The sequence below is a fragment of the Heloderma suspectum genome, chromosome 2 (genome assembly GCF_057233095.1).
Source record: "Heloderma suspectum isolate Gila_16-S chromosome 2, 16-S_ref, whole genome shotgun sequence".
Lineage (NCBI taxonomy): Eukaryota > Metazoa > Chordata > Lepidosauria > Squamata > Helodermatidae > Heloderma > Heloderma suspectum.
The window spans coordinates 124,175,860-124,202,775 of NC_139459.1; the positions used below are offsets into that span (position 1 = coordinate 124,175,860).

At 40.9% G+C, this 26,916-nt stretch overlaps 1 protein-coding gene across 2 annotated transcripts in view; it reads left to right on the forward strand.

Annotated features, from left to right (window-relative positions):
- SVEP1 (sushi, von Willebrand factor type A, EGF and pentraxin domain containing 1) overlaps positions 1-26,916 on the forward strand; it is a 154,541-nt gene that overhangs the window by 41,860 nt on the left and 85,765 nt on the right. Inside the window, exons 4-16 of one of the 2 annotated variants that reach the window (XM_084834685.1) lie at positions 6,310-6,468; positions 7,415-7,594; positions 10,695-10,874; positions 12,749-12,946; positions 14,002-14,138; positions 15,423-15,552; positions 16,764-16,871; positions 17,680-17,811; positions 18,552-18,746; positions 22,416-22,537; positions 22,938-23,046; positions 23,634-23,825; positions 24,084-24,317. In XM_084834685.1, the coding sequence (XP_084690811.1) occupies positions 6,310-6,468; positions 7,415-7,594; positions 10,695-10,874; positions 12,749-12,946; positions 14,002-14,138; positions 15,423-15,552; positions 16,764-16,871; positions 17,680-17,811; positions 18,552-18,746; positions 22,416-22,537; positions 22,938-23,046; positions 23,634-23,825; positions 24,084-24,317 (2,076 nt within the window). The remainder of the gene's footprint in view (positions 1-6,309; positions 6,469-7,414; positions 7,595-10,694; positions 10,875-12,748; positions 12,947-14,001; positions 14,139-15,422; positions 15,553-16,763; positions 16,872-17,679; positions 17,812-18,551; positions 18,747-22,415; positions 22,538-22,937; positions 23,047-23,633; positions 23,826-24,083; positions 24,318-26,916) is intronic. The other variant, XM_084834684.1, reaches the window with a different exon arrangement.

The window sequence follows — 26,916 nt, forward strand, 5'->3', positions numbered from 1 at the left end:
AAAATCAAATCTAACAAACAGTTTAACTTAACTAACTATATTTATTGGAACATTCAAAGTGTATGTGTCTCTTAATTCCTTCATGATTTCTTTGTTGTATGTTACTGGCATATCATTGTACTTTGGCCTTCACCTGTGTTTATAAAGGTGTACAGAGACTTTTTTGTGTTCATACTTCATTTTGATCCAATTTGCAATTAATTATGTTTGTTTATACTTGACATTTTTTGATATTAAAAATGAAATGTTATAGTACATTGTTCTAGAAGATAGCCTAATTCTTAAAAAAAAACCTTTATGGACATAAATGAATTCCCGACTTTGAATTGTAGTGAAAACTGTTATTCATGGAATCTGCATGTCAACAGCTTTCCAGTAAAGTGTATTTAATGAGAATCAGTCAACGGGAAAGCCAGTCAGAAAGGGATGACCAACTAACTTCCGACTTTGAATTATGTAAGATATTTTTATAAACTTGTATGGAAACCTCCTTATAGGTGAATAATAATCATTTTTCCAATCCTATAACCCAATAGGCCCTCAGAATGACTCCAGGTCGAAGTGATTCAGGCTGCAATCCCATGCTCAGTTTCCTGGAGTAAGCCCCACTAAACTCGATGGGACATACTTTTGAGTAGACATTGAATTGCACTGTCAGAATTGTATCAGTTTTCAGTCTTCCTATAGCAGGAGTGGACAACTTGTGGCCCTCCAGATGTTTTGTCCTACAACTCCCAGCATCCATTGCAACTGGCTATGCTGGCTAGGGCTGATGGGAGTTGTAGGCCAAAACATCTAGAGCGTCACAAGTTGCTCACCCCAGGTTACACGTTGCCCAGGCCTTCTGTAGAGTGCTGCAAACGAACACAAAATAATCCCTCCAGTGTAACTATTAAAAATGTAGTCTGCAACTCTGCCACAGTTTGTAAGTTCATAACACAGTAATATTATTGCTGCATACAGATCAAAATATCAAAAAATTAGCTGAGTCTCAAATAAATGCAGAGCATTTGTTGGTTAAAACAGGAAAATTTCAAAAGTTCTAGTACATGCTGGGATTTAGCACAAATTTTTCCTGATCCTTGCAGACATGATAGATGTTTCATTTGCAAATACTTTAAAAGACCTATATATCAAATATTTAACTAGATCCAGTCACTTGCATATTTTTGAGATTTCTTCACAGTTCATGTCATGTATAGAGTGGAAAATGATAGGTTACTAAGGGTGCAATCCTATTCAGATAGGTGTCCACCTCCGAACTTGGAGGTGACCACCTATCCAATGCAGGGCAGGAGAAGCATGGAGGGGATCATTCCCTCCATGCTTCTCCTGTCCTGTATTTTCGGCTAGACAGCCGATTGCAGCTGTCTACCTGAGGGAGGGCAGAGTGGGGGAGGAGACATTGGATGTGTTGTACAGGCATTTCCGCCCTTCCTGCCCCGGAATGCCCACTGGGAACGCCCTTTCCGGCCGCTTCACGCTCCTCTTGCCAGTATGGAGCACGGGGCTGTTCCGCGCTGCGTCTGAGGCAGTGTGGAAGTCAGTTCCCGGAAAACCAGATATCCTATGGCTATCTAGCCTCTGATGAACAGCCATAGGATTGCTCCCTAAAGCAATAAAGCCTTTTTTCGAAAATTTAAAATTTTTCAAAAATATTTCTGGAGTGATTTAGAGATCACTGATAATGATGGGAGTATATCCTTGTCTACTTTAACTAATTACTCCCTTGATCAAGTGTGGCATAAGAAACCTCTTTTTTCAGAATGAAACCAGAAATCTTTAGAGCCAAAAGCTGGGGGCACATTTCAAATTGAGCAGGAGATTTCAGTGAAAGAAGAAGTCTCAGCAAGATTTAGAGGTCTCCTCTTGGGATATATTCAGCATTCAGTTCTTCACAGCAATAATAATTCTATTTGTAGAACTAGTGAGTTGGCTAAAAATACGAGTTCTCCTGAAAAATAATAAGGAGGGGATGTCTGGCTGAGTCCAGAAGTTTGTAAATTCCTCTTTGAGAGAGGGGACAGTATCAGCTTCTTTAAAAGAAGTGGTGATCAGGCTGTTCCTGAGCAAACCTAGCCTGGACCTGAAGATTAAAACAACAGTAGGCTGGTTGCTAGCACTCCACTCCCTACATGGAAATTCTGGCAAGTTACAATTGTTGGACTTTTTCTCAAGGTTATTTATGGCAGGGCTACTGAAGTGTTTAAAGTCAGGCCTCTGTGTATAGTTAAGATACTATTTAAAATATGAATGAACTTCAAAGCAAAGGAATTACAGAGCATTGGCCCACTTTACCGTTTGGTAATTTATAATTGCATTAAAGACACTATGTTATGTATAGCGCTAGAATATTTTGCTCTCTGACTTTAGAGCTGTTGCTCAGTACAAGGAAATGCATGGTAGTTCAATATGGCATTGAATGGCTTTTTGTTTCTGAAACCCCCGAAGAGAAAGGGAAAGCTAAGTAATTGCGTGTAGCTGCCTAAAAATACATTGAGAGTTTACAAAAGCAGTTGTCAGAGGAGCATAAAATCTACTTTAACAATTCTTCCATGTCCTCTCATTGACCCCATTGTATTTGGGATGAGTGTTCCATTACCAGTCTCGAGAAAGTCGGAGAAAAAACACAAGTTACATTTCATGGAAAATGAGCATATGTAGTTTTGTGGAAGTTGTCGACAGACATACAAACCACAATCCTGTAGCCATGAACTGCACATGTCTTCCTCTTTCCAGCCTGGGCAGCTCTAAGTCCCCAGATAACCACAGAGGAATTGTGGCGCTTGGGAGAGTACATAGCCCAAGATGTTGTATGCCTGGTGCTGAGTCTGAAGCAACATGTCTACTTTGCCTAGCCTTGTGTCTCATAGCATCAGCAAAGACAAGTGTCACAAAGCAGAAATACCTCCACAGAATCCATAGAAAATGGAGCCAGGGGTTGCACAGGACCCGGCAGGATTCACAACCAAAGCAAGCAGCTCTGCTTCCAGGGAGCTAGAACAACCCGTTTGGCTCTTTGCTGCTTTGTAACTTGCAACGAGCCTTCTTATTAAGGTGGCACAAAAAACACAGTTATGAGTGATTATTTTCTTTAGAATTCCTTTCTACTAGGTATGGAGATTGGATATGGTAACACCACCACCAGAAGTCACTTGGCCCCTACTGTGGGTCTCCTGAAGTTTTTGAGTGAGCGGTTTTACTCTGTGTTAAAAAGAGAGCATACTGATAGGCTTCTGAGGATCTATAGAAGTGCAAAGCAGATCATGAAACTCATTAATCTGACCAGTTATTAGCATCAGGTACAGAAAATGCAATGTAAGGATTATTTCACACTTGTAATTGAGTTCATTGAATAAATGCATTTTAATATGTAGTTCCTAGTATATGAACCTCTTGAATGCATTCTCTTTACATTGCCTATCTCTCTGCATGGGAACAATTTATAAAAATGTGAGATGGGTAGTCTGAAGATTGGGGGCTCCAAGTAACCCCATTGTCATGGTCAGACCATTTCCTGGTGAGATTTGAACTTACGGCATTACTCTCCTCCCACGGGGGTGGGGGACCTATTCAGATGGTCTGCCCTAGGAGACTGATGGAATCCAATGGATTTCTGAATGCTCTTGGGGATTTTCCAGTGGAGAGAGCTGGTGATCCAGCCGAGGCCCTAGCCTCACTGTGGAACAGTGAGATGCGGAGGGCCATCGACATGATCGCACCTGAGTGCCCTCTCCGGCACTGTGGAGCTTGTTCTGCTCCCTGGTATACTGGGGAGCTGCGGTCAATGAAACAGGCTGGACATCGGCTGGAGCACAAATGGAGCAAGACTCGAAGTGAAGACAACCGAGCACACTCTAGAGTGCATAATCATGCCTATTGCATGGCAGTGTGGGCAGCAAAGAAGGTTTATTTTGCTGCCTCCATTGCGTCCTCAAGTAGCCGTCCAGTGGAGCTCTTCCAGGTGGTCTGGCAGTTGTTAACATCTACCCCAGTAAATGGGGTCTTAGCCCCATCGAGGACCCTCTGTGACCTTTTTGCATCGCACTTTGAGGACAAAATCGCTTGTCTCTGCAGCGACCTTGACGCTGTTGTTAGTGCAGTACCAGTCAAAGTGTCTGATGCTGCCATCTGCCTGATTTTGTGGGACCAGTTCCCGTTGCTACGGCCTGATGATGTGGACAAGATGCTTGCAATAATGCGACCGACCATGTGCCCTCTTGATCCCTGTCCCTCCTGGCTAATAAAAGCTAGCCGAAGGGGTATGACTGGGTGGGTTCAGGGAGTGATAAATGCTTCCTTATGGGAAGGGGTCGTCCCTGTTGTCCTTAAGGAGGCAGTAGTGCAGCCGCTCCTGAAGAAGCCCACCCTGGACCCAACGGTATTAGACAACTACCGCCCAGTCACAAATACCCCTTTTCTAGGGAAGGTACTTGAGAGGGTTGTGGCAAACCAATTGCAGGCACTCTTGGAGGATACTGATTATCTAGACCCATTTCAGTCTGGGTTTCGTTCTGGTTACGGGACTGAATCAGCTTTGGTCGCCCTGATGGATGACCTTCATCGAGAGAGGGACAGGGGGAATGCAACCCTGTTAATTCTGCTCGATTTCTCATCAGCTTTTGATACCATTGACCATGATATCCTCCTGGGTCGACTCCGTGGGATGGGTATTGGAGGCACTGTGCTACAGTGGTTCTGGTCCTACCTACGGGGCCGATTTCAGAGACTAACATTGGGTGACCATTCCTCAACCCCTTGGCAATTGAACTGTGTGGTGCCACAGGATACCATCCTGTCCCCAATGTTGTTTAACATCTACATGAAGCCGCTGGGAGCGGTCATTAGGGGATTTGGAGCTAAACGCCATCAGTATGCTGATGACACGCAGCTCTGTCTCCCTGTGACATCTGAATCAGGAGAGGCTGTGCAAGTCCTGAATCAGTGCCTAGGCTCAGTAATGGGCTGGATGAGGGCCAATAAACTGAAGCTGAATCCTGGCAAGACAGAAGCCCTGTAGGTGAGTGGTTCCCGGGTCTGGGAGATAGGCTCATTGCCTGTTCTGGATGGGGTTGCACTCCCTCTGAAAGATCAAGTCCGTAGTCTGGGGGTATCCTAGATCCATCATTGGTGCTGGAGGCCCAAGTGGTCGCGGCAGCTCGGAGTGCCTTTTACCAGCTTCGGCTGGTTCGCCAGCTATGGCCTCTCCTGGACAGGGATAGCTTGACCACGGTGGTACAGGCATTAGTAACCTCAAGACTGGATTACTGCAATGCACTCTATGTGGGGCTGCCCTTAAGACTGGTCCGGAAGCTGGAGCTAGTGCAGAATGCAGCAGCTCGGCTGTTGTCGGGAGCTGCCACTTTTCAGCGTGTAACTCCTTTGCTGAGGGAACTGCACTGGCTGCCTATTCGCTACCGGGCCAGGTTTAAGGTATTTAAGTAATTTAAAATTAAGTTAAATTTAAGTTTAAGTACCAGTGTACAAAGCCCTAAACAACTTGGGACCAGGATACCTGAGAGAGCGCCTCCTTCCTTACCAACCTACCGGTCACTGAGGTCATCAGAGGGCATTTTCCTGGTGGTTCCACATGGACCTATGGCCTGGTTGGAGTCCACCAGGAGAAGAACCTTCAGTGTGGTGGCCCCCTTCCTGTGGAATTCCCTGCCTTTAGAGGTCAGGCAGGCGCCAACATTGTGTTCTTTCGGGTTCTCCTGAAGACGTTGTTCTTTCAAGAGGCGTTCCTTGCATGACCAGCCGTGGTTTGTTGAACTCCACTTTGTTGGGATTTGTCTTTTAAAAAAATATTTTAACTTTTTAAAACTCTTTTAACCATTGTTTTATTCTTATCATGTTGGTCACCGCTCCAAAATCTTCTGATGCGGAGCGGTATATAAATATTGTAAATAAAAAAATTAAAAAAATGCCACTGGGAAAGAGATAAGGGCAGCACTTCACAGATTCACTGGGTTTGAATCCTGGCCAGATAGCCATAGTGAGGCAGAAAAAGAATTGGCCACTTTAGTAAATATAAATCTCAAGAATACAGAAAGATTCTCATAAGATGAACTTGCAAAGTACACATTTTAAATAGGTTTCCCTTGAAAGTCAAGTTTGGCTGTATTTTTGGTGAAGTTCGTCATAAAGCATATTGCTGCAGATGAAACGTATGGAGGCCTTTGGCATCACTTTTAGCAACCAGCATTGGATGAAACTTGAGTGTGAGGAGGGGAGGAAAATCTGGCCTTGCAACATGTGTTAGTACCCTGGTCCTGACTCATGTTTTATCACACATACTTTGCTTTATAGCCTGCCCATCAGGGACCTACAAGCCTGAAGGTTCACCAGGTGGAATTAGCACCTGTATCTCCTGTCCTGATGAGAATCACACCTCCCCACCTGGAAGTACCACTGTTGAGGACTGCGTGTGCAAGGAAGGGTATCGCTCTGGAGGTCTGACTTGTGAAGGTAAGCTGTTCCCTAAGCAAACTGAACAAAGATCAACGTCATAATTAATATTTCTTTAAACCAGCAGCTTGTTTGTTTTTAAATTTCCTACACAAATTTCCTTTCCAAACTAATTTGTCTGCCAAGAATTCCCTTTGTTTCTCCATAGAACCCATGAACATTGCAGAAGATTCTAGGATTCATGCCAGAGTTCACTCTCGGTTCAGATCAGGTGCTGACCAAACCTCAGACCAAACCATTAGTATTTTCCTGTGGCTGTGCATGGCACTCGGCAGTCAGTAGGGGTGGATGTTTAGGAATGTGTCCTGCCAATTATTAAACCTCTTGAAGGCTCCTGTAGAACAGGGGTGGGCAACACATGGCCTGTGGGCCTAATCTGCCCTCCTGTTGCACTGCAGTCAAAAAGTTGGTGGTTTGCCACTGAAAATTGTCTGCAAATGGCTATGGATCCTAAGAAATTCCAAACTGAGCTTGATTTCAGGCTAAATTCGACTTTTCTGAGGCTCTGTGGCAGTTTGCTGCTGAATTATTGTAGCGAATCCTCACATTTTTGCTGGCACAGCTGCGACAGCAGGAGTGACCCCCCCCCCCCGAAGTTGCCCATCCCTGCCCTAGAAGCTTTCAGAGAACCTCAGAGTTCTTAGGAACCCACTTGGAACACTGTTTTAAATTGAAAAACTGCAAGGACTGCATTACTGTGTAAATGATCTTATAGTTTGTACATGAGAGTTATTTTAGAATGGCAAGCTAATGCAAATTAATGCAGATCTCTGTTCAGTTTTTTAAAAATATAGCCTACTTAGCAGCAACATGAAAGGACAACAATTAAGGCTGCAATTCAATACATTCTTACTAGGGAAAATGCCCTATTGAATTCAGCAGAGATGTGTAAGATTACGCTCTAAATAGTTACAACCAGTTTCTAACTGTTACTTGTTCTAATTAGTGGTCCACTGTCCTGTGCTACACCCACCCGAAAATGGCTATTTTATCCAGAACGTCTGCAACAATTACTTCGACGCTGCCTGCGGAATCCGATGTAAAACAGGATTTGACCTCGTGGGAAGCAGCATACGACTTTGCCAGCCGAATGGCCTTTGGTCCGGTTCAGAAACAACCTGCAGAGGTATGAAGCTTTTTACCTTGAAAGAAAAGTAGCCTTCCTGTTGTTGACTTGGTTTCGATTATATTCTCCCAGTCTCTCTACTATATACGTGGTGGGGAGGAAAATTGCACCTGCCTGCCCTGCCCACTGCCGTGCTCAGTGCTGTGCTGGCTGATCTGTTGTCGTGGCTGTTGCCATTCATTTGATTTCCATCTCTTTAGAATTCCCGAAGAGCTCATATTTTCTACTTATTTATTTGTTTATTGTGGGGGTGGTGGGGGAGGTAAAAGATTTCAAATGGTTATGCCAAAAGTATTGGCTTTGACTGGCAAATGGGAGCTAGGCCAGTGCCTTGTTCTGTTGTCTCCATATTCCACTAATTTCCTTTGAAGGGCTTGAAAGATAACTCTTTTGGTTCTCTTCTGTTCTTTGTTTTCCTCCAATGTACATGTTTCTCAACCTTGGCATGTGCTCTGGATGCTGCTGTCTATTCATACACTAATAAGGCATGTTGTAAGCAAATGGGAGATCAAAAGGAACTGTTTTATGGGCCATCACATTAATCTAAACACAAATGCCCTCTCCCAGCTTTTTATTGTATACATTTTTAAAGGACAGCAGAAAGATGTTAACATCTTTACATAGTGTTAGGTTGTGACATGGAAATGTGCATCATTTAACTGTGCTTGTTCTGCTTAGCCAAAATATGTCAGAACTTTGATAAGCAATGGCTAGCGCATATGCAGTTACATAGCAACTCTGTAAAACTAATTAAAGCCAAGGCCAGGAAAGAACAATTACAATAAAGTTACAATAAAGTTACTTATAGATTGATGTTTACCAAAAAGAAACCCCAAACCTGGGATTTTTATGATCACAGGAGCTTCATGGTAAGAACTGAACAATATCAAGTATGTTTTGAAAAGTCACCCTTATACATACATACACACACAGTACATTGAAATAAGGGGAGAATTGTTTTAAAAATCATAATATTAGCCTGGCATGGGGAAGTGTGGTCCAAATTTGTTGGTTTCATTCTGTGTGCATCAAATTTGTAGCAATGTCAGGGGAACTGCTGTCATGACAATGAATGCAAAATGGGGTTCTTGGGTTTTGTGTGTGTGTGCATGCGTGTGTGTGCATGCAGACGTGCGCAGTCATGCACATATGTTCAGGTATGTGTGTTAGGAGAGAAGAAGGAAGGACCAGGAAAACTGAAAGATGGGCCTTAAGTGAATCTCATTTCATTTCAGCATTTATGAGGACTGAGATAAACTGTTCTGATTATGGCTATATTACATTGATTTCTAAGGAAGCCCTAAAATACTAGCATGAATGTGCTACAAGTAGAAAACTCAGTATAGCTGTAGTAAATGAGCTGGGAACAAGGTTCCCTGACACACAAGCATAATCCCTATGTAAAAAGCATGGAAATGACACCAGCGGAGTCCCTTCCACCTAATCTCTGTTTCGCTTGTGCTCTGGTAAGGAGATCCCTTTTACACAGTACAACAGCATTCTAGTCATTGATGCAGTAATGTATGAGGATAATAAAGATTCACAGCACCCTGAAGTATTTGTCATCTAACGATAATATAGACTCCTGGTTTTACAACTGGAGAAAAAACAACTGGCAAGAGCTAGAAAGACTTACACGCAACAGTGCGTCTCTGAGTATTTTCCCCAAGGCTCTATAAAGGCATTTTAAGTGATCTGGGAGATGTTGGACATGGGGGCAAGGGCAGGGGGAGGGAATCTGATGATCATCCTTCAGTCTGCCATAATTTTTTTGTATCTGGCAAGCCCAGTGCAAAACTTCTAGACGCTTTTCCACTTTCTTATGAAGATGTGACCCAGAAGTAAGGAAGCTTGCCAAAGTAAACATAGCTATAGTAAAATTGTGGTTCCAGAGGGGCATGCTTTAAAAAAATTATTTAGCACATATTTACTTTTTTTAAAATTTCAGAAAGCATGGGAGGTGGGATTGGAGAAGGTCAGTATTCTGGAATTGAAGAGCGAGACATTCCTGAAGCACAGATGTTAGATGAATGTTTGGGTTGGCACTTTGTCTTCTGTTCTTTTGTTCAATTGTTTAAAAGCTCAGTTAGCAAATCTTTATATAATATACTCCCTGAATGAGAGATGTTGCTGCTGCTGCTGCTGCTGTTAAGCCATGGCTGTGGTTAAGAAATATACAACTATGTATTTGTACATCTGACTTAATTTGATTGATATCTCAGAGGATGTTGTTGCTTATTAGCTTTGGAAATGTGTGAATGCCTCTGGATGGCTACAACTGCATAGTTGACAGTTGCTGAATAAAATAATAATTAAGATTGTCAAATATTCTTAAGCCTTGGATTTTATTTAAAGGAAGACCTGAGCTTTGTCCTGTATGACCTGTTAGGAAACAGGGGTGAAAAGGAATAAGGGAAAGGGAAATAGTGAAAAAAAAGAGAGGTGGGATTTGGTCTTGTACCCAAGTACTAGGATACAGAGGAGCAGGTATGCTGGTGGAAGCCATCTGAAGATGCAATGCTCATCCTGTTTGGCTGTCTGAGATTCCCAGGTGAATAATAGCGAGTTGAGACACCTAAAGCAATTTAGGTTAAGGGGGCTCTCATGGGTTTCTCTTTTGTCCTTAGGCTATAAGGAGTCATCTGGAGCAAAAGCACCAGATGACTCATGTGAACAACTCAAGCACAGAGAGCATTATCTATAGATATAGATCTTCCAAGGTCACAAGCCAATTGAACTTGGAGGGAAATTCTGTCATCAGTCAGTCCCCTGTGCACGAATAAATCCCATTTGCCGAGTCATCTCAAGGACATTTTTATTGGTTTCAGCTTCATCTTTCCCAGTATTCCATTTGTAATTGTGGCAGACCAATATGCCTGTTTGAGGTATCAGGTCTCTAGATAGCGCTGTATGTGCATTCTTGGACCCATAAAATACATAGAATTCAACAGCCAAAACCTGAATACGCTTTTGAAAGTCTTGGCCCTACTGTTGCATATAGTTTCATTGGGGAATGATGATTACCAAGAGAAATGGATGCTGTAAGTATCTGTTACTTTCCAGTATAAAAGTGTTAACATGCTTGCTTTAACCCCTGCAGTTCGGACATGCCCCAAACTCTTTGCTCCTCAAAATGGGCATATTAATTGCTCACAGAGTGAGATCTCATATAAGACTGTGTGCTTAGTGACCTGTGATGAGGGCTATGAACTAGAAGGCAACTCCAAACTCACCTGTCAAGGCAATGCACAGTGGGATGGGAAGGAACCAAAGTGTGTGGGTATGTTCTTTTATGTTACTGTCTGTTGTCTCACCAATAATAATAGTAACAACTACTACTACTACTACAATAATAATTGTTATTGTTGTTATTAAAGTTTTTTATCTTACCTTTCAAAGTATTACCAGGCTTCCTAAATGTGGTGCAATTGCACACTAAAAAGCCTATAGTTTTTTCTCTATAGTTAAGATTAACCACAGTTTGTCGAGTTTGGATGACATGGTGAATTGTGGTTAATCTAGAACAGACACAAACACTGTCAAATTCTTTCTTGCATCCATGCTGGAGAAGGAACGGGGTGCACGCAGGCCTGAGGGTCTCCGTGGCTTGTTATCATAACACAAAACTATGGTTTAATGTTACATCCATTGTGCCACTAGAGAAACACAGAAGTAGCCAATACCTTTCAAAGTATTACCAGCCTTCCTAAATGTGGTGCAGTTGCATACTAAAAAGCCTTGTCTGGAAACACCCTTTGTTACAACAAAGTTTGGTCACAGTTTCTATGCAACTTGTAACATTTCTTTGTTTTCTCCCACAAGCATTTTTTTAGAACTGTGTTACATATGTAGGTTTGAGAAAAATAGGCTTGTGGATATACATTAGAACTGTAAAACTCAGGAGGAGACAAATGGTTTCTAGCTTCCAGGACTGCAGGCAAAAACTTGAAAAACATAATAGTCATATATGTTATAAGGGCTTGGAAACCATAACATGTTAAAGTAAGTCCTTGAAATTTAAGATAAGGGTCTGTGCATTTTTTTAAATTAATAAGCTCATCATATTACAAGAAAAAAACATCATGGAGTTGGTGAAAAATGCATAAAGAATAATGAAGTCCATCTGTCTAAAATATATTGAGGTTTAGCCCATCAGGAATATGCTTTCAACTGCTTTCATTGTGTCAAACTGGGCACTATTGATGTAAACTATGCATACATATGTGGTTCTGAACAATGCAATATCTTTCATTCCTCCTGCTGTTTTTGGCAGCCATCAAATATTGCTGGACTTCAGATTTATCTACAGACATTGCTAGTTCCTGTGCAGCAGTATTCAGCCACTTAGGACTGAAACAGACATTACTTTAAATGTGTGCCTAGAAGTCATGATAATGAGCACATGAGAAGATGTGTCAGAGATACCATTTTCTGAAGAAGCTCCTCCCAGACTTCAGAAACTGGCCCCTCAGCATTCCAGGCTCCTGACAACATGCCAAAAGAAACAGTGAGAGGCTCCCCACAAGATGTCCTCCCCCTGTCCTCCCCTGGAAGTGGAAGTGGGAGAAAAGACATAAGGGGGTCTTTTCTTATGCAGCCACACAGCTCATATTGTAGCTCAGCATTTACTCCCTCTTCTGCTTCAGAGTGGATGGGGGAGAAGACTGAAGGAAGACCAGATAGAGAGCCTAGCTCCAGTTGTGGACTCAGCATCTCCTACCACTCTTGCTTGCTCCCATACTCAGTGGTAAGGCTGAAGAGGGAGCAAGTGCTGAGCTGAGTTCCAGTTGGATTACAGCTCCATCATCCAATGTTCTTTGGCTCTCTCATACAATGTTTGTCTGAGAGAGTAAAAAGAGCATGTGTGACAAATTTAAAGGCTCCCTTCAGCCAATCTTCTGATAGACAACTGCCGCTGCTTTTTTTAAAATGTGAAAAATGGTACATTAAAAAAAAAACCAACAGTGCCTGGCAACTTCCTACATCCCTAAAGAGATGCCATCTTGCTGGCCTTCAGCGATCTTTCCCTCCAACACAGTTCCATGGGTTTCTTCTTCTATTTAACATAAATCAGCATTTGTGCTATTGGCTGATAAAATATTGCGCTTGTATTCTCTTTGCATCCATTGACATTCATGTACTTCCTTCTTCTAGAAATGCATTGCCCTGTCTTCCAGAAACCAAAACATGTGACTATTCACCCACATATTTGTGCGCTTGAGCCTTCCAAGTATGGAACTGTGTGTAGGTTCAGTTGTCCCAGTGGATTCCTTTTGTCTGGGATTAAAGAAGAACTGAGGTGTTTAGCTACTGGGAGGTGGAGTGAAAATGTGCAGAAGGCTTTCTGTAAAGGTATGGATTTTTACGATAATTTATTTTTGTTAAAGGAGAAGAGAAGAATTGGGGGGAAGAGATTGTTGGGGAAATTATAAGTAGTAAGTTTGAAAAAACAGAAGCGAGCCGAACTGAGCTTCAAAGTGATGTTCAGAGAATTTTGGTGAACTCAAACATCCCTGGTTCACCCATCCCTATGTCTGCACTGCACTGCAAACGACTTTGTTCCTTGGGCAACTAAACAATTTAAGACATCACACTAGTCAAGCCATTCATGTCAGAACTCTCACACAAATGCAATACTGTTTAAATTATATTTGCATTTATTTTTTCTCTTTTGATTGCTAAATTACGTATGTTGCTAGATGTTTGATCATACATATATAATAGTAGTGTTGAACATGAAGTTACTTAACGTCTTTGAGGTGTGAACGACTTCAGCGTTGAGTGATGTTTTGCTTGCCTAATGAAAATGGAGAGCATTAATCAAAGAGAACTGCAGTAATAAACTAATCATACTGTAAAGGTTTGGAGAGGCTCCATATCAAGAAGATTAAGTGGTTCATCTGTAGAACTGGAGATTTCATTGTCTATTGACCATCATGCACATTTAAATATAAAGAAGAAAAAATTGACTGTTCTGATCCTGTTCTGAAGTCATGTTTCTTCAGTTTTTCTTGTTTTTTTCTTGAGTTTTGTGAAGATTATAATAAAATTCATATGCAATTTTTTATAATAGGCCTAATACTCAGTTTTTATAAGCAGACAAAAAGCTTTTTGATGACAGCATATGTGTGGGTATGTGTGTTTGTGTGTGTATTCTCATTATCTCATAATGCAGAGGAAAACAGTGCCGTTTCGTTAAAATATAGAGTGTGGATTTGAATGACAGAAACCTCTGCTCAGGTTATGGATAGTAACATTGGTGTGGGTTATGGATAGTTTTATAAATCAAGACATAAAGGCATGCTTCTTGTGGGGGGGAAAGAAATGGTACCATTGAAATACCATTCTTTTTAGAATACCTTTGTAAATAAATGCTCTAAACTGGCTTCTATGTCTTTCTGCTACAGACATTGAACCCCCTAAAATTAGCTGCCCTGGTAACATTGAAGCTTCTACTCTTGAACACCAGAATACTGCAAACATTAGCTGGCAGGTTCCAGATGCAAATGATAACTCTAGAGATGAGGTAAGCAAACATCAGGGCGTTTAGCTTGATGTAATTTCTTTTTAGGCCCAATTCATATGTTCTAAACTACTGAGATAATGGGTATGAAGTGCCTTGAATTCTCAAAACCACAAGTGCAAAGAATTCCAATTATTATTCTTATTATTCTTAGGCACCAACTCTAGCATTCAGCTGCTCATGTGAGTAGTTTCCTTAACCAATGCATTAGTAGAGGAGGTCACTGATAAAGGAACATGAGAATATGTTCATTTCTACATTCTTGCAGAATGTAGGATTTCTACATTCTTGACACATCCTGCTCAAGAAAGGAGCAGCATGGATTTACTCCACTGGTCTACATGGAATCTTTTTTTCATGTCCAGTGGGACCCCATGCATTGAAGGAACAGCAGTGAAGATGCCTTTTATCTGTGTGCAGCCAGATCTTATGGGGAGTTGCATGTATGAAGGAGCTGCATAGAGGGTAGTTGTGATTAAGGCTCAGCCAACACACAATGCGTCCATCATGTATATTTTCCTCTCAATCCTGGTGTTTACATCTTTTACCTAAGTAGCTGCACAAACTGCAGTCTCCAGTGGGAGATTGGCGAGGGTTGCTGGTTTTCCAGACTGAGCCCCTGCCTGCTTTTACCATGCAGAAGGAAAGAAACCCATATCTTCCCTTCCATATGGGTAAAACCAGCTTGTGGGGAGGGGCACAGCAATTTGGCTATGCAAAACTAGCAGAGAGGAAAGAGTTAAAATGTTCCTCTTTATGGTGCCAGTCTCCCGGGAAGCTGCCTTAAGTAAAAGAAAAACTATATACTTGATGCCATGGGTATTTTGAGCATAAGCACCCTCTTATGCTCAAAGGGTGAAACACCAGTGTTTTCAGAGTAATAAAAAGTAAGGCTAATATTGAAAAGAAAAGAAATGAAGTCAAAACTAAACTTAATGTGAAGAAAAATCCTAGAATTATCAACCAGGGAGCACATTAATAAAATATAGATGTGAACCCAAAAGCTAAAGTGCAAATGCATAACAGACAAATTCATTCAGTTTCATATATAACAATACTGCCCCATGTTTAGATCTTGTATTTCTGTTAGACAGGACTTTTTTTCCCCATAAGAGCAGTGCATGTTGATTCAGTTAATTAGCCTAAATACTTAGGGGTGCTGGTCAGCTTCCAGCTCCTTCATATAACCTGTTTCACACTGAAAATGGCTTCTGGCAACTATTTCCTAACATTTAATTTTAGACTTGGCTAAGAATTCAATATTTAGTGTCCCATGTGCCTCTAAAAAGTTTGTTCTTACTACAGGTGTCAATTCAGGTTACTCCAGCTTTTATACCGCCTTACCTTTTCCCAATTGGGGAAGTTGGCATCACATACACAGCAGTTGACAGATCTGGAAACCAGGCAAGCTGCACTTTCAGCATCAAAGTTATTGGTGAGTGCTACAGATAAATAATACACATCCCAACAAAGAGCAGCTTAAGTTGGCAGCCAAAAGTAGCATAAATAAAGAAGAGGGTCTTACAAGATTTCTGAAAAATGCTCAGGTTGTCATTTTGGTAAATCTCCAAGGGAAGACAGATCCACAGTTGCAGGGCACCCTGTCCTTGTGGAGAGATGCCTTATCTTGGTGGAAAGGTGGTAGAATTGCCACAGAAAATCCTTCTGCTTTTTTAAGAACCATGAAGCTGACAAGCTGTCCACATAGGCTGCCTTTAAAAAGAGCTCAGAAACTTAAATTGGTCTGTAATGGAGAGCCAGGTTGTTGCCTAGTACTTCCTTTTGTCTGGCCTGACTCTCCCACCATTCAGCCTTATTGAATGGCCCCAGATTCTAGCATGGAAGAAAAACTCTCCCTAACCACTTTATCCACAACATGCATAATCTTATACACCTCTGGTCCCTGCTTTACTCGCCTTTTTTTAAAGCTAAAAAGCCCCGAACATTGTAATCTTTCCTCATAGGGGAGTTGCTCCAGCCCTTTCCTTCCCCCATTTTAATCCTATTTGGCCTGGTACAAGGGACAGGTGTGGTTCAGTTTGCAGGATTTTGTGGATGAGATTTTGTAAGATTGCATTGAGACATCGGTGAGGATGTGGTTTCATGGCTGTGTTGAGCCCTCATTGTTCTATACAGGAAGGATTCTGGCAACGTTCCAGCTGCTTATGTTTCTGCAGAGAAGGCCCGCTATTCCATGCTATTAAAACAGTCTTCTGATTCTTATCAGGTGAATAGTCTTATTGAATACACATGTCTGAAGTCAAAAGCTCACACCAGTGAACTTGCAGTCTCCTTAACTCCATAGAGTTTTTTGCCATTGCACATATGCTTAGGATCTTCAGCCGTGGTCTGTACAGTGTCTGGCAGTTGAGTGCTAGTTGGGGACAGATAAATGTCTGCTTTAGGGGAAGTTGCAGTGCCAGCTTTTTCAGTGTTTGTATTACAGTCTTAAACATGATGTACAAGTATCCATGCTGCATTTATTGATGTTAAATAGTTTATATTTCCTGTTGTAATGATTTTCAACTCCACAGGGAGCAATTACCTTAAATGTGCATGGCATCTCTGAGTTTGTCTTGGTATTCTTGTGTAAATTTTTCTGCTGCCTTGCTATCAAATTTCCTTCTGTGTCTTCAAATTATTTAGACATTGAACCTCCAGTAATTGATAAATGCAGATCTCCACCGCCAATTCAGGTAGCTGAGAAGGAGTACAGAGTAACATGGGATGAGCCACAGTTTTCAGATAACTCAGGTCAGTGACTTGGGGGGCAGGGGGAAGAGTCGTACAAAAAGAGAGTGAAAACACCCCAAGAAATCATTTGGAGCATTAGTTTGGACATAAAACACATCTCTAGAAAACTCTGTCATGATAAGCATTAAGAATTATAAGATCTAAAGATAAAGCTTTTGTTATGTAATAATTAATGTGGAATAAACGCTACTATTTGGCTTTTATCTCGACAAAATAAATGTCGTGATATTATAAGTATTCATTAACCGTTAGAATACATTCGAAGGTATCCCCAAAGTAAGAAAATAAAATATTCTTAGAATAATAGAAATTATCATTATTTTAATATACAGCACAGTGATTTCTATTAGTTTACACATTTTTCATTCAAACGGTAAATAAGAAGTTGTTGTATTCTATAAAGTGTAATGCAAATTCATGGCACTATATAAATTATTATTATTATTAGATACATCTGTTCTACTCAGATGATACAAAAGTGTGAGATAAGTGTAGGAATAGAGTAGAACACGTCATTTCATCCACCATGTTGTCCTTGTGAACAAAAAGCATTATAGGATTGTTTAAATAATCATATTAAGGCTGGGATGCATGGCACGCTCATTACAGAAACATCTTGGAATGTAGCATAAATTTCATTGGGATATGAGTGAAATCAGAATACATGGTTTGTGGATTGTACTTCAAGTATCTAAAGCCCAGAACAATGATTTTGAGTTCAGGCTTGTGGGTTGGCAGTGCTCCAGGCTTGTAGAGCATTGAAACTGGAATGACACTTGCCCCTTTTTTTTGTCTATGACTATTCTAGGAGCAGCCTTAACAATAACTAAAAGTCACTCACCTGGAGATCTCTTTCTCAAAGGAGAGACAGTGGTTCAATATACTGCAGTGGACTCATCAGGAAATAACAGGACCTGTGAGCTACACATTGTCATCAGAGGTGTGTTTTAATGGTGCTTGTATTTAGGATGACTTGCACTATTTAGGGATGCTTCCAGAATTCTCCTCATCAGAATTCAGATTTTGGAATTCCAAGTTATCCAGACTTGTTTCTAAAGAGAAACCAATTCCTTAGGAATCCTACTTTGTTTTGTTGTTGGTCTCTCCGCCCCCCAGCACCGATTGTTGTACAGTGCTGTGCACATTCAGTTTACCACAGCTTTCAGTTCCTTCCTGTCTTCTTTCCATGATGTGCAAAAAATTCACATTACCTATATGCAAAAAAGCAATGGATGCATTCTCATGCACAGTTGTATCAAGAGTGTTTTGTTTGGGTCCATTTACTAATTGTGCACATCAATGAAACGCTGCACAAAAAGATTCTTGATGCAATCATACATATAGTCACATCAAGTTACCTTTTTGCCATATTTAGCTATGGGCATGTACAGATTGTTAATATAAAAAAGGGAAGAGGGTGCAAATGAACTGAAGGAATTAAAAGTTGTGGGAAACTGTGCATATTTCGATTCTAGAATTGATGGCAGAAATTCTCCAAGCTAAACCAGGATTCAGAACGAGTGGAATATAAAGCACAGCCAGCCCACAAAACGATAAAGGAATGGAATGAGGGATATCCACTCATCTGGAGTGAGGTTCAATATCCAGATTAAGGGAGATTTGCATGCCACACACAAGGAGGAAGCACGCAAGCCCTACTCTAACGTTTTTATTTTTCAGGCTCACCCTGTGAAATTCCCTTTACCCCAGTGAATGGGGATTTTAAATGCATGGAAGATGAGACAGGAGTTAATTGCACATTATATTGCATGGATGGATATGACTTCACAGCAGGTTCCAATGAAAACTATTATTGTGCCTATGCAGATGGCATCTGGGATCCTCCTTACTCTACTGAGTGGCCTGACTGTTCATGTAAGGTTTATTTTGTTATTTCGTCTTCCAGGCATCTAATGTGTTCTTTATCTACTGAGGAAAACAGAAAATGGGAATTGGGAATTATAGCTACAGTATACTTTTGGCTCATGGAGACAAAGCACATGAATCAGTGGCCATTTGAACTGCAATTGCCCAAGCCTTTCAATAATAATCAGATGTTCAGATAAGAGAAGAGCAGATTACACAGTTTCGCATAGTATCATGCAGTAATGTGTACATGTGTCTAGTGCCATATAGAGCTCCATTTTAAATTACCCATCATAGCAGATGCGCTATGTGACAATGAATCACTGGCTTCCTTTTTTGGATAATTTTGCAGTGACCTGGAGAACACAGCTAGATCAGAAAGACTTGCGGTTGGATACAAGGTCTTTGACGAGTCAGAGAGCAACACTGGGAATTTGGGAGTAATTTAAGGTGACTTCCATGCTGTGTGCCACATATGGACCTGAGGGGCTCTCTCCTGCAACCTGCCCTAACCACCCACCTTGCAGTTGCTGTTGCTAATTTGCCAGCATCATCAGGACTGGGGCTGGAATCCTCCCTGCAGACTATTAACAAGCTGAAGAGGACAACACTGTAGCAGCTATGCTCTCTATAGTCCATGCTCTGAGTGTGACTACTGGAGGGTCTGCTTGACAACACTCTAACAATGTGCTCAGAGGTCCTGCCACAGAGAGTGCAGCTGTTAGAGAATCATCCTCTTCAGATCATTATGGGTCCTGAGGAAGATCTGGGTGGGTGGTCATGGATTTCATGGATGTTACAGAAGGGAAGGAAGAGTGCATGTGTGTGTGTGGGGGGGTGTATGTGGGTGTGGTGGGGTGGAAGGATGAGAAGATAAGAAGCGTCCTGCTGGATCATACCAAAGACCTATCTAATCCAGCATCGGGTTCCCACAGTAGCCAACCATGTGCCCACAGGAAGCCCACAAATAGGACATGAGCACCAGGACCCTTCTGCTCATATTCCCCAACAACTAGTGTTCAGAGCCATACTGCTTCGGATACTGGGGATAATATATAGCTATCGTGACTAGTACACATTTGGACATATCCTCCATGAATTTGTCTAATCCCGTTTTAAAGCTGTCCAAGTTGGTGGAACTACATTTTGTGGAAGTGAATTCCATAGTTTAACTATGCACTGTGTGAAGAAGTATTTCCTTTTATCTGTCCTGAATATCCCACCATTTAGCTTCACTGGATGATTCTGGGTTCTAGTATTATGAGAGGGAGGGGGGAAAATCTCCCTATCCACATTCTCCACACCATGCATAATTTTATACACCTCTATCCTATCTGTCCTTACTTCATTTTTCTCTAAGCTAAAAAGTCCCAAATGTTGTAACTTTTCCTCATAGGGGAGTTGTTTCAACCCCTTGATCATTTTGGTTGCTCTTTTGAGCACGTTTTCCAGCTCTATAATATCCTTTTGAGGTGTGGTGACCAGAACTGTACGCAGTATGCCAAGTGTGGCCATAACCATAGATTTGAATAAAGGCATAAGGATATTGGCAGTTTTCTTTTGATTCCTTTCCTAAAGATCCCCAACATGGAATTTCCCATTTTCATAACAGTGGGTTAATGTTTTTATTGTAGCCATCCACTACAACCCCCAGATCCCTTCCTAGCTGGTCATTGCTAGTTGAGACTCCGTTAGTGTATATGTGAAGTTAGGATTTCTTGCCCCAATGTGCATCACTTTACAGTTTCTTACAATGAACCACATTTACCATTTTAATCCCCATAGCTCCAGTTGTGGGACCTCCTTTTGGAACAGTTCACAATCCCTTTTTGTTTTAGTCACTCTAAATAATGTGGTGGTGTCAACAATCTTGCCCACCTCATTGTTCATCCCAGACTCCAGATAATTTCTGAACACATTAAAAAGCACTGGTCTCAATACAGATCCTTAGGGGACCCCACTATTTAAATCCCTCCATTGCGAGAATTGTCCATATATTCCTACGCTCTGCTTCCTATTCTTTAACCAGTTACTCATCCATAAGAGGACCTCTCCTCTTATCCCATGACTGCTAATGTTTGTTCAGAAGTCTTCAGTGAGGGACTTTTTCAAAAGCCTTTTGAAGGTCCTTTTGTGCCTTTTGTGTCTGGTAGACACAATGTCTACCAGATCACCCACCCACCTATGTGGCCCCGAAATGATTCCCCACCTGCTAATGTAGCCCTCTACCTAAAAATGTTTGCCCACTCCTGCTACATACCTTCCCTGCCTCCTTCCTTCATATTTTCCTAATGTGTATGGATGGGCAACTTCAGGAGGTCTGAAGGGCATTTTTGCCCCCTGGACCTCCACTGCAGGCCACACCTCCACCTCCCATCACACCTCCCCCTGCCATGGTGCCAAAAATAATAATAATAATAGTAATAATAATAATAATAATAAATAATATAAAAACAGTTTCTGGGGCAGCTATGGAGCACCAAAAGGGTCAAAATTAGCTTGTTTGTAAGCTAACATGATCCTTTTGGTGCTCTGTAGTAGCTACAAAGCACTAATGGGGTCAAAATGGCTGTTCTGGGTGCCTTTAAAAAAAAAAAAACAATTTGGGGCAGGGCTGCATGTTGCCCACCCCTGTCCTAAAACTGTTACTGAAACTATAATTTCTAGTTTCTACATACCCCTACCATCAGTTTGTGCCATCATTAATGCTTAGACTCCTACCTGTGCTGTGTAACTGTATGACATCAACAGTATGCAGGGGTACAGTTAACTGAAACTTAGGGATTCAACTCAGGCATGATTGAATGCAGCTTCCCTGCCTCGTGTTCCGTCTTGTACCTCCTTAAACTCTGATTATTTTAAATTTTCCCTGATATTATGTAATTCACACTTCTCTGAATCTGAACTTTTGGTTATTCAAATATTTGGGACATCTCAGAGGTCATTTGATGGTCAGAGAATGTTGATTCTCCTGCATTATTAAAAGAAACCTGGTCTTCATTCTGGAGCCTGGATTTCTAATTAAGCCAGCGGTACTTAGCTCCACATAAACATGGTTAGGACTGGGATGCTAGTTATGGCGTAATTCTTGGAATTATTTCTATGTGAATAAATAAAATCATGCTGTGTAATTTAAGAGAGGCATAGGGGATGTTCCAGTCCCCTAGCTGAATTTTTCTCTCCCTTTCCTACTGACCTTGCCAATGACATTCCCAAGGGAGGAACTGGATTGGATCCCTAGCTATTAAGTAAATACTGGAATGTCAGCAGAATTCTTTTCTTCTTAATTGTTTGAAATATGGATCCTGATTCAAAGCACATTTACTTGAAATAAAGTCTCATTCATTTCAGAGTTGCTGTTGTTTTTTAAAAAAAATAACAAATGCTTATACCCATTCTCCCCCAAGAAAATATGCTTAGGATTGCAGCCTGCCTTACATTAACCAGTTCATACTATGTGTGATTGGGATAACCAATTCCTGTCCCAGTGCACCCGCTGACAGTAGTCAAATACATTTTGCCATAAGAGTAATGATCCCTAGTTTCTTAATTTCTTGCTAATGCAAATGATACCAGAAAGTTTTAATGTAACATATCTAACATATTATAATACAAATATACAGTCTAACATTCTTTTCTGCAGCAGTTACACTATAATCTTTCCCCAACGTTTTTCAGTGAATCGTTTGGCAAATCATGGTTTCAAATCCTTTGAGATGCTGTACAAAGCAACGCGATGTGATGACAGCAATCTTCTTAAAAATTTTGTGGAGGCTTTTCAGAGTGCACTTGGTAAAATGGTGGGTTAGTAATACATCACTTTAAAATCAACATTTAATGAATGAATTGCTTTTCCTCAAAATGTTGGACACAATATATACAAAGGAAAAACAATATATCTCATTTCAGAAGTAAATTTTATCTTTTATAATTCAAATACAGACACTTGTTTAATTGTTGTAATAGTTTATACTACTTGAATGGTGTGTTTATATTTCCAAATCAAGCCTGTTTACTGCTTTTCAGTGTATGAAAGCTACTGGCTAATGGAATAGATTTATTTCTGAATTAGAACAGAAAATTTAAATTAGCCAATGTCAGCAAAGTTAAAGCTTTGTATGGCTATCTAAAAAAGCACAGAAGCTGGTGTGTTGACTTTGTGAATTCAAGTTTTTATTATTTTTTTAATATGGTTTTCAGGTTCCATCATTTTGCAATGATGTTGATGACGTTGACTGTAGGCTGGAGGATTTTCCACAGAAACATTGCTTAGAATATAATTATGATTATGAAAATGGCTTTGCAATTGGTAAGTTAATGATTTTGTTGCTTGCCAGCTCTAAACCCCCTAAGTAGCTTAGTATAGAGAGGGAACTATCAGTTTATTCCCTATAGCAATTCTGAACATGGTACTGACTCAGACCTTTGGTCCATCTAGCAAATCTATGCAAGTACGTGTTTGGAATCTTGGAAGAACAAAAGTGTGTGTGTGGCGGGGGTGGGGGGGATGATTTGGAGTAGAGAAATGGAGGGCAGGGTTAATCACACCTTCCTGCTGCAGGTTCTCCGCTCTAAATTCCTCCCTTCCTAAAGCTGCTTCTCCTTTTTCTAAAGAACAGTGTTGGGGCTCTGTTACTTTAATTTGCCTGTAATGTGCAGCTAGCCCTTATTTATGCTTACCTTTGCTGGACAGCTGAATTAAGATTCTGATCTTTCCTATACCTTGTATACTTGTGACACAAAGAAGTGTGAGCTCAGATCTGTACATGCCGCTAGGTTGTTTCCTTTATTTTTTAGAAAAAGCATTTTAACAATACTTCATACATTCGTTGGCATCCGTGATAGTTGTTGCTTCTTTTCATTGCGATATTTCCTCTTTTTACTCATGACCATCAGGTCCCGGTGGCTGGGGTGCAGCAAATCGGCTAGATTATTCCTATGATGATTTCCTCGAAGCAGTTCTTGAAGAGGAACAACCCAAACCCCTATCAGGTTCTGTGGATGTGCCACACTCCCGGACCAAAAGACACAAAAAAATGAATGTGCCAATGTCAGACCACAAAATAAAGTTAATTTTTAATATCACTGGTAAGGAAAAATCATCCTTTTTCATTATTTAAAAGTATTTATCGAATAAAATACTCAGTACTCTGTCTGATTTTAAAATGGGACAGATTTTTGAGTGGTATGTTGTTTTGCCACTATATGCAGAGTGATGTCTAACAACTTGTGCAATGCAGGTGTTTTACATGCTTGCTCTGTCTGCTCTTATGGTACATTGTGGCAGTGAACTCTGCAAAGCCTTTGTGTATAAGTATGAGGTTTGTTTGTTTTTCCTAATCCCAGCTAGTGTACCATTGCCTGATGAACGAAATGATACACTGGAAGCAGAAAACCAGCAACGTCTTCTAAAAACACTGGAGACTATCACGAACAGGCTGAAAAGGACTCTTAATAAAGATCCAATGTATTCTTTTCAGTTTTCTTCTGAATTGCTTATAGCTGACACCAACTCACTAGAAGCTGAAAAGGCCTTCCTGTTCTGCAGGCCAGGCTCCGTCCTAAGGGGCCGAATGTGCGGTAAGCAAAATTCAGTTTTAAGTCCGGTTATTTTATTCCATATTTCCAGTTTATTTTATTACATTATAAATGTTATTATACCCCCCTCCCCATATTCAGGGGTAACAGCATGATAGAATGTTAGTGATCTGCAATTTACGCTATTCAGTCAACTCTTTCTGCTTTAAAAAGGATAATCTAGATCAGGCAAATTCTCTCTTAACATGGCTATTCAATTTCTTTACATGGATTCAGATGTAACTGCACATTTTGGTGCTATGTTCTGCATAGATACATAATATTTTATTGTGTAGCATTAGCAACATTTATTCAGTGCTGTTGATCTGAAGTGTTTATTGGGTGGAATCCAACTAGTTTCCCGCCACTGATGGAAGGCAGTGAAATGGGGAGGGGCAATTTCTAGGAAGTCTCCCTTCTTCTGGCAGCTCCCTATGCCTTCTGGATACCTGCTCCAGCAATCCTCCAGTTCTCCAGAACAGATGGGGGAGGGGCTGCAGGAAGGAGGGGGGATCACTGGAAATCACCCCCTCTCCATTCTGCTGACAGAAGCTTTCTATTGGTGAAAGGAATTATTTAATGTATTTATTACAGTTCTATACCACCCAGTAGTCAGAGTTCTCTGGGCAGTTTACAACAATTAAAACCATAAAATACAATATAAACGTATAAAACCACAGTATAAAATAAAAATAATAACCAAATAAAACCTACCAGCAGTGCAAAGATTTAAAAGACAGTAACAGATTTAAAACAACACAAACTGAAAGACTTAAATGCCTGGGTGTATAAGGAGGTCTTCACCTGGTGCCAAAAAGAGCACAACATAGGCACCTGGTGAGGGGAAAAGGAGGAGTTGGGAGGGGGGAACTGAATCTTGGCAAGTGACATCTCTAGCTGCCAATAGGGTTGAACTTTTAACCCAGCAGTCCCCAATCACAGTGGTGGAGGAGGGGTTGTATATAACAGGAGATCTTGCTTTTGTTTTTCAGTGTGAGAGAGAGTTGGTAGAAGTGTAGGAGGAGAGTTCTTTATTGCTGAGTGTTTGTTGGATTGTGCTAGTGCAGCTTTACTTGTTTGTTGTTTCCAGTACCCAGCCCTTCTCAGTTCCATTTCTTAGTCTTCCCTTTCCCTTAAACCCTTCCTCTAGATTATATATATATTCTCTCTCTCTCTCTCTCTCTCTTCTAGCTGTTAGGCTTCAGATTGTTTCCTTGCTTTGTTTACTGCTTGCTCTCCCCCTGCCCGGCCCTTCTCAATTTCCTCCATTCCTATTTTTCAACTCTTCATCTATATTCGTATAAAAAACGAAAAAATACAAAGTCCCCGAAGTTCATGTCCTTACATTAAAAAACAAAGTAGTTACACCTACTCACTTTTGCTGATTTTCCAAGACATTTTGCCTGTCGTTCATTTTCCCTTGTGTACATCAAATAACCACAAGAAGAATATGATCAGGCTAGGCTATAAGCATTTTAAAAAAATGTTTGCTTCATCTTATCCTTCCTTTTGCAAATGGGGAAGAGGGTTGCAAAAATGATCAGGGGCTGGTACAACTCCTCTATACAGAAAGGCTTCAATGTTTGGGCTGTTTAATTTTGGAGAAAGGCAAATGAGGGGGGGAGGTTTATAAAATTATATAGAAGTGGAGCAGTGCAATAAATAAGCTCCACTGAGTTTGGTATGACTTACTCCCAGGTAATGTGTACTGCAGCCAAAGAGAGGTTTAACTTTTTTCTTCCCTTTATGAGAAGAGCCTCAGGTCATCCAGTGAAGCTGAATAGTGGCAGATTCAGGGCAGACAAAAGGAAAGTACTAGGGGAGAGGGGTTATGTTGCACTTCAAAAAAAACCTACACCAGAGATTAGAGATAGTGACTTCCTAATTGTTACCTTAAACAATTTTTGATTAGGATTCCTAATCCGCTGTGTGGCTTGACAGGTTTTTTTACCTTTTGTTCTAGTTTTTGAGAAAGGGAAACTTTACGCATGGCTAGCACAAAAGCCACTGGACCTAACTGACTGAAATTTGACAGGTTCAGTCACCTCCATAGAGGCTGCCACGTTGCCAAATTCCATGCACTTATGTGGAAGCAAAAAAAAGAGAAAAAGATAGCTCTTTGCTTTGACAGATTTTGTTGAAAAAAGCAAGCAAATCTTGCTACTGAACATACTGAATTTCTGTCTGAAATCTGGCAGGTTCAGTCAACTCCATCAGGGCTGCCAGGTCTCCAAATTTCATGTATTTATCATAAAAACTAAAAATGTTATGGCCATTTCTCTTTTCCAGTGCAAGTCAATGGGAAAATGTCTGAATAATTTTACATTTATTCGGATTTACAAATCTTGTTTCAGATCCGGGGCCTGAATCGGGTCAGATCGGGTCCGAATTGGTCTGAGGCGGATCGGGGCTCAATCCAGAGCCCCAAATCAGCCTCCTAATTGGGTTGGGGGGTACATGCATAGCCCTACCTTGAATGTTAATACTTTGAATCAGATCCAGAAATGGACTGGCAGCCAGTGCAGATGAAAAAGTACTGGGATAATATGATCATATTGGCCAGTCCTCGTTAACAATCTCACTGCCCTGTTTTGGACCAGCT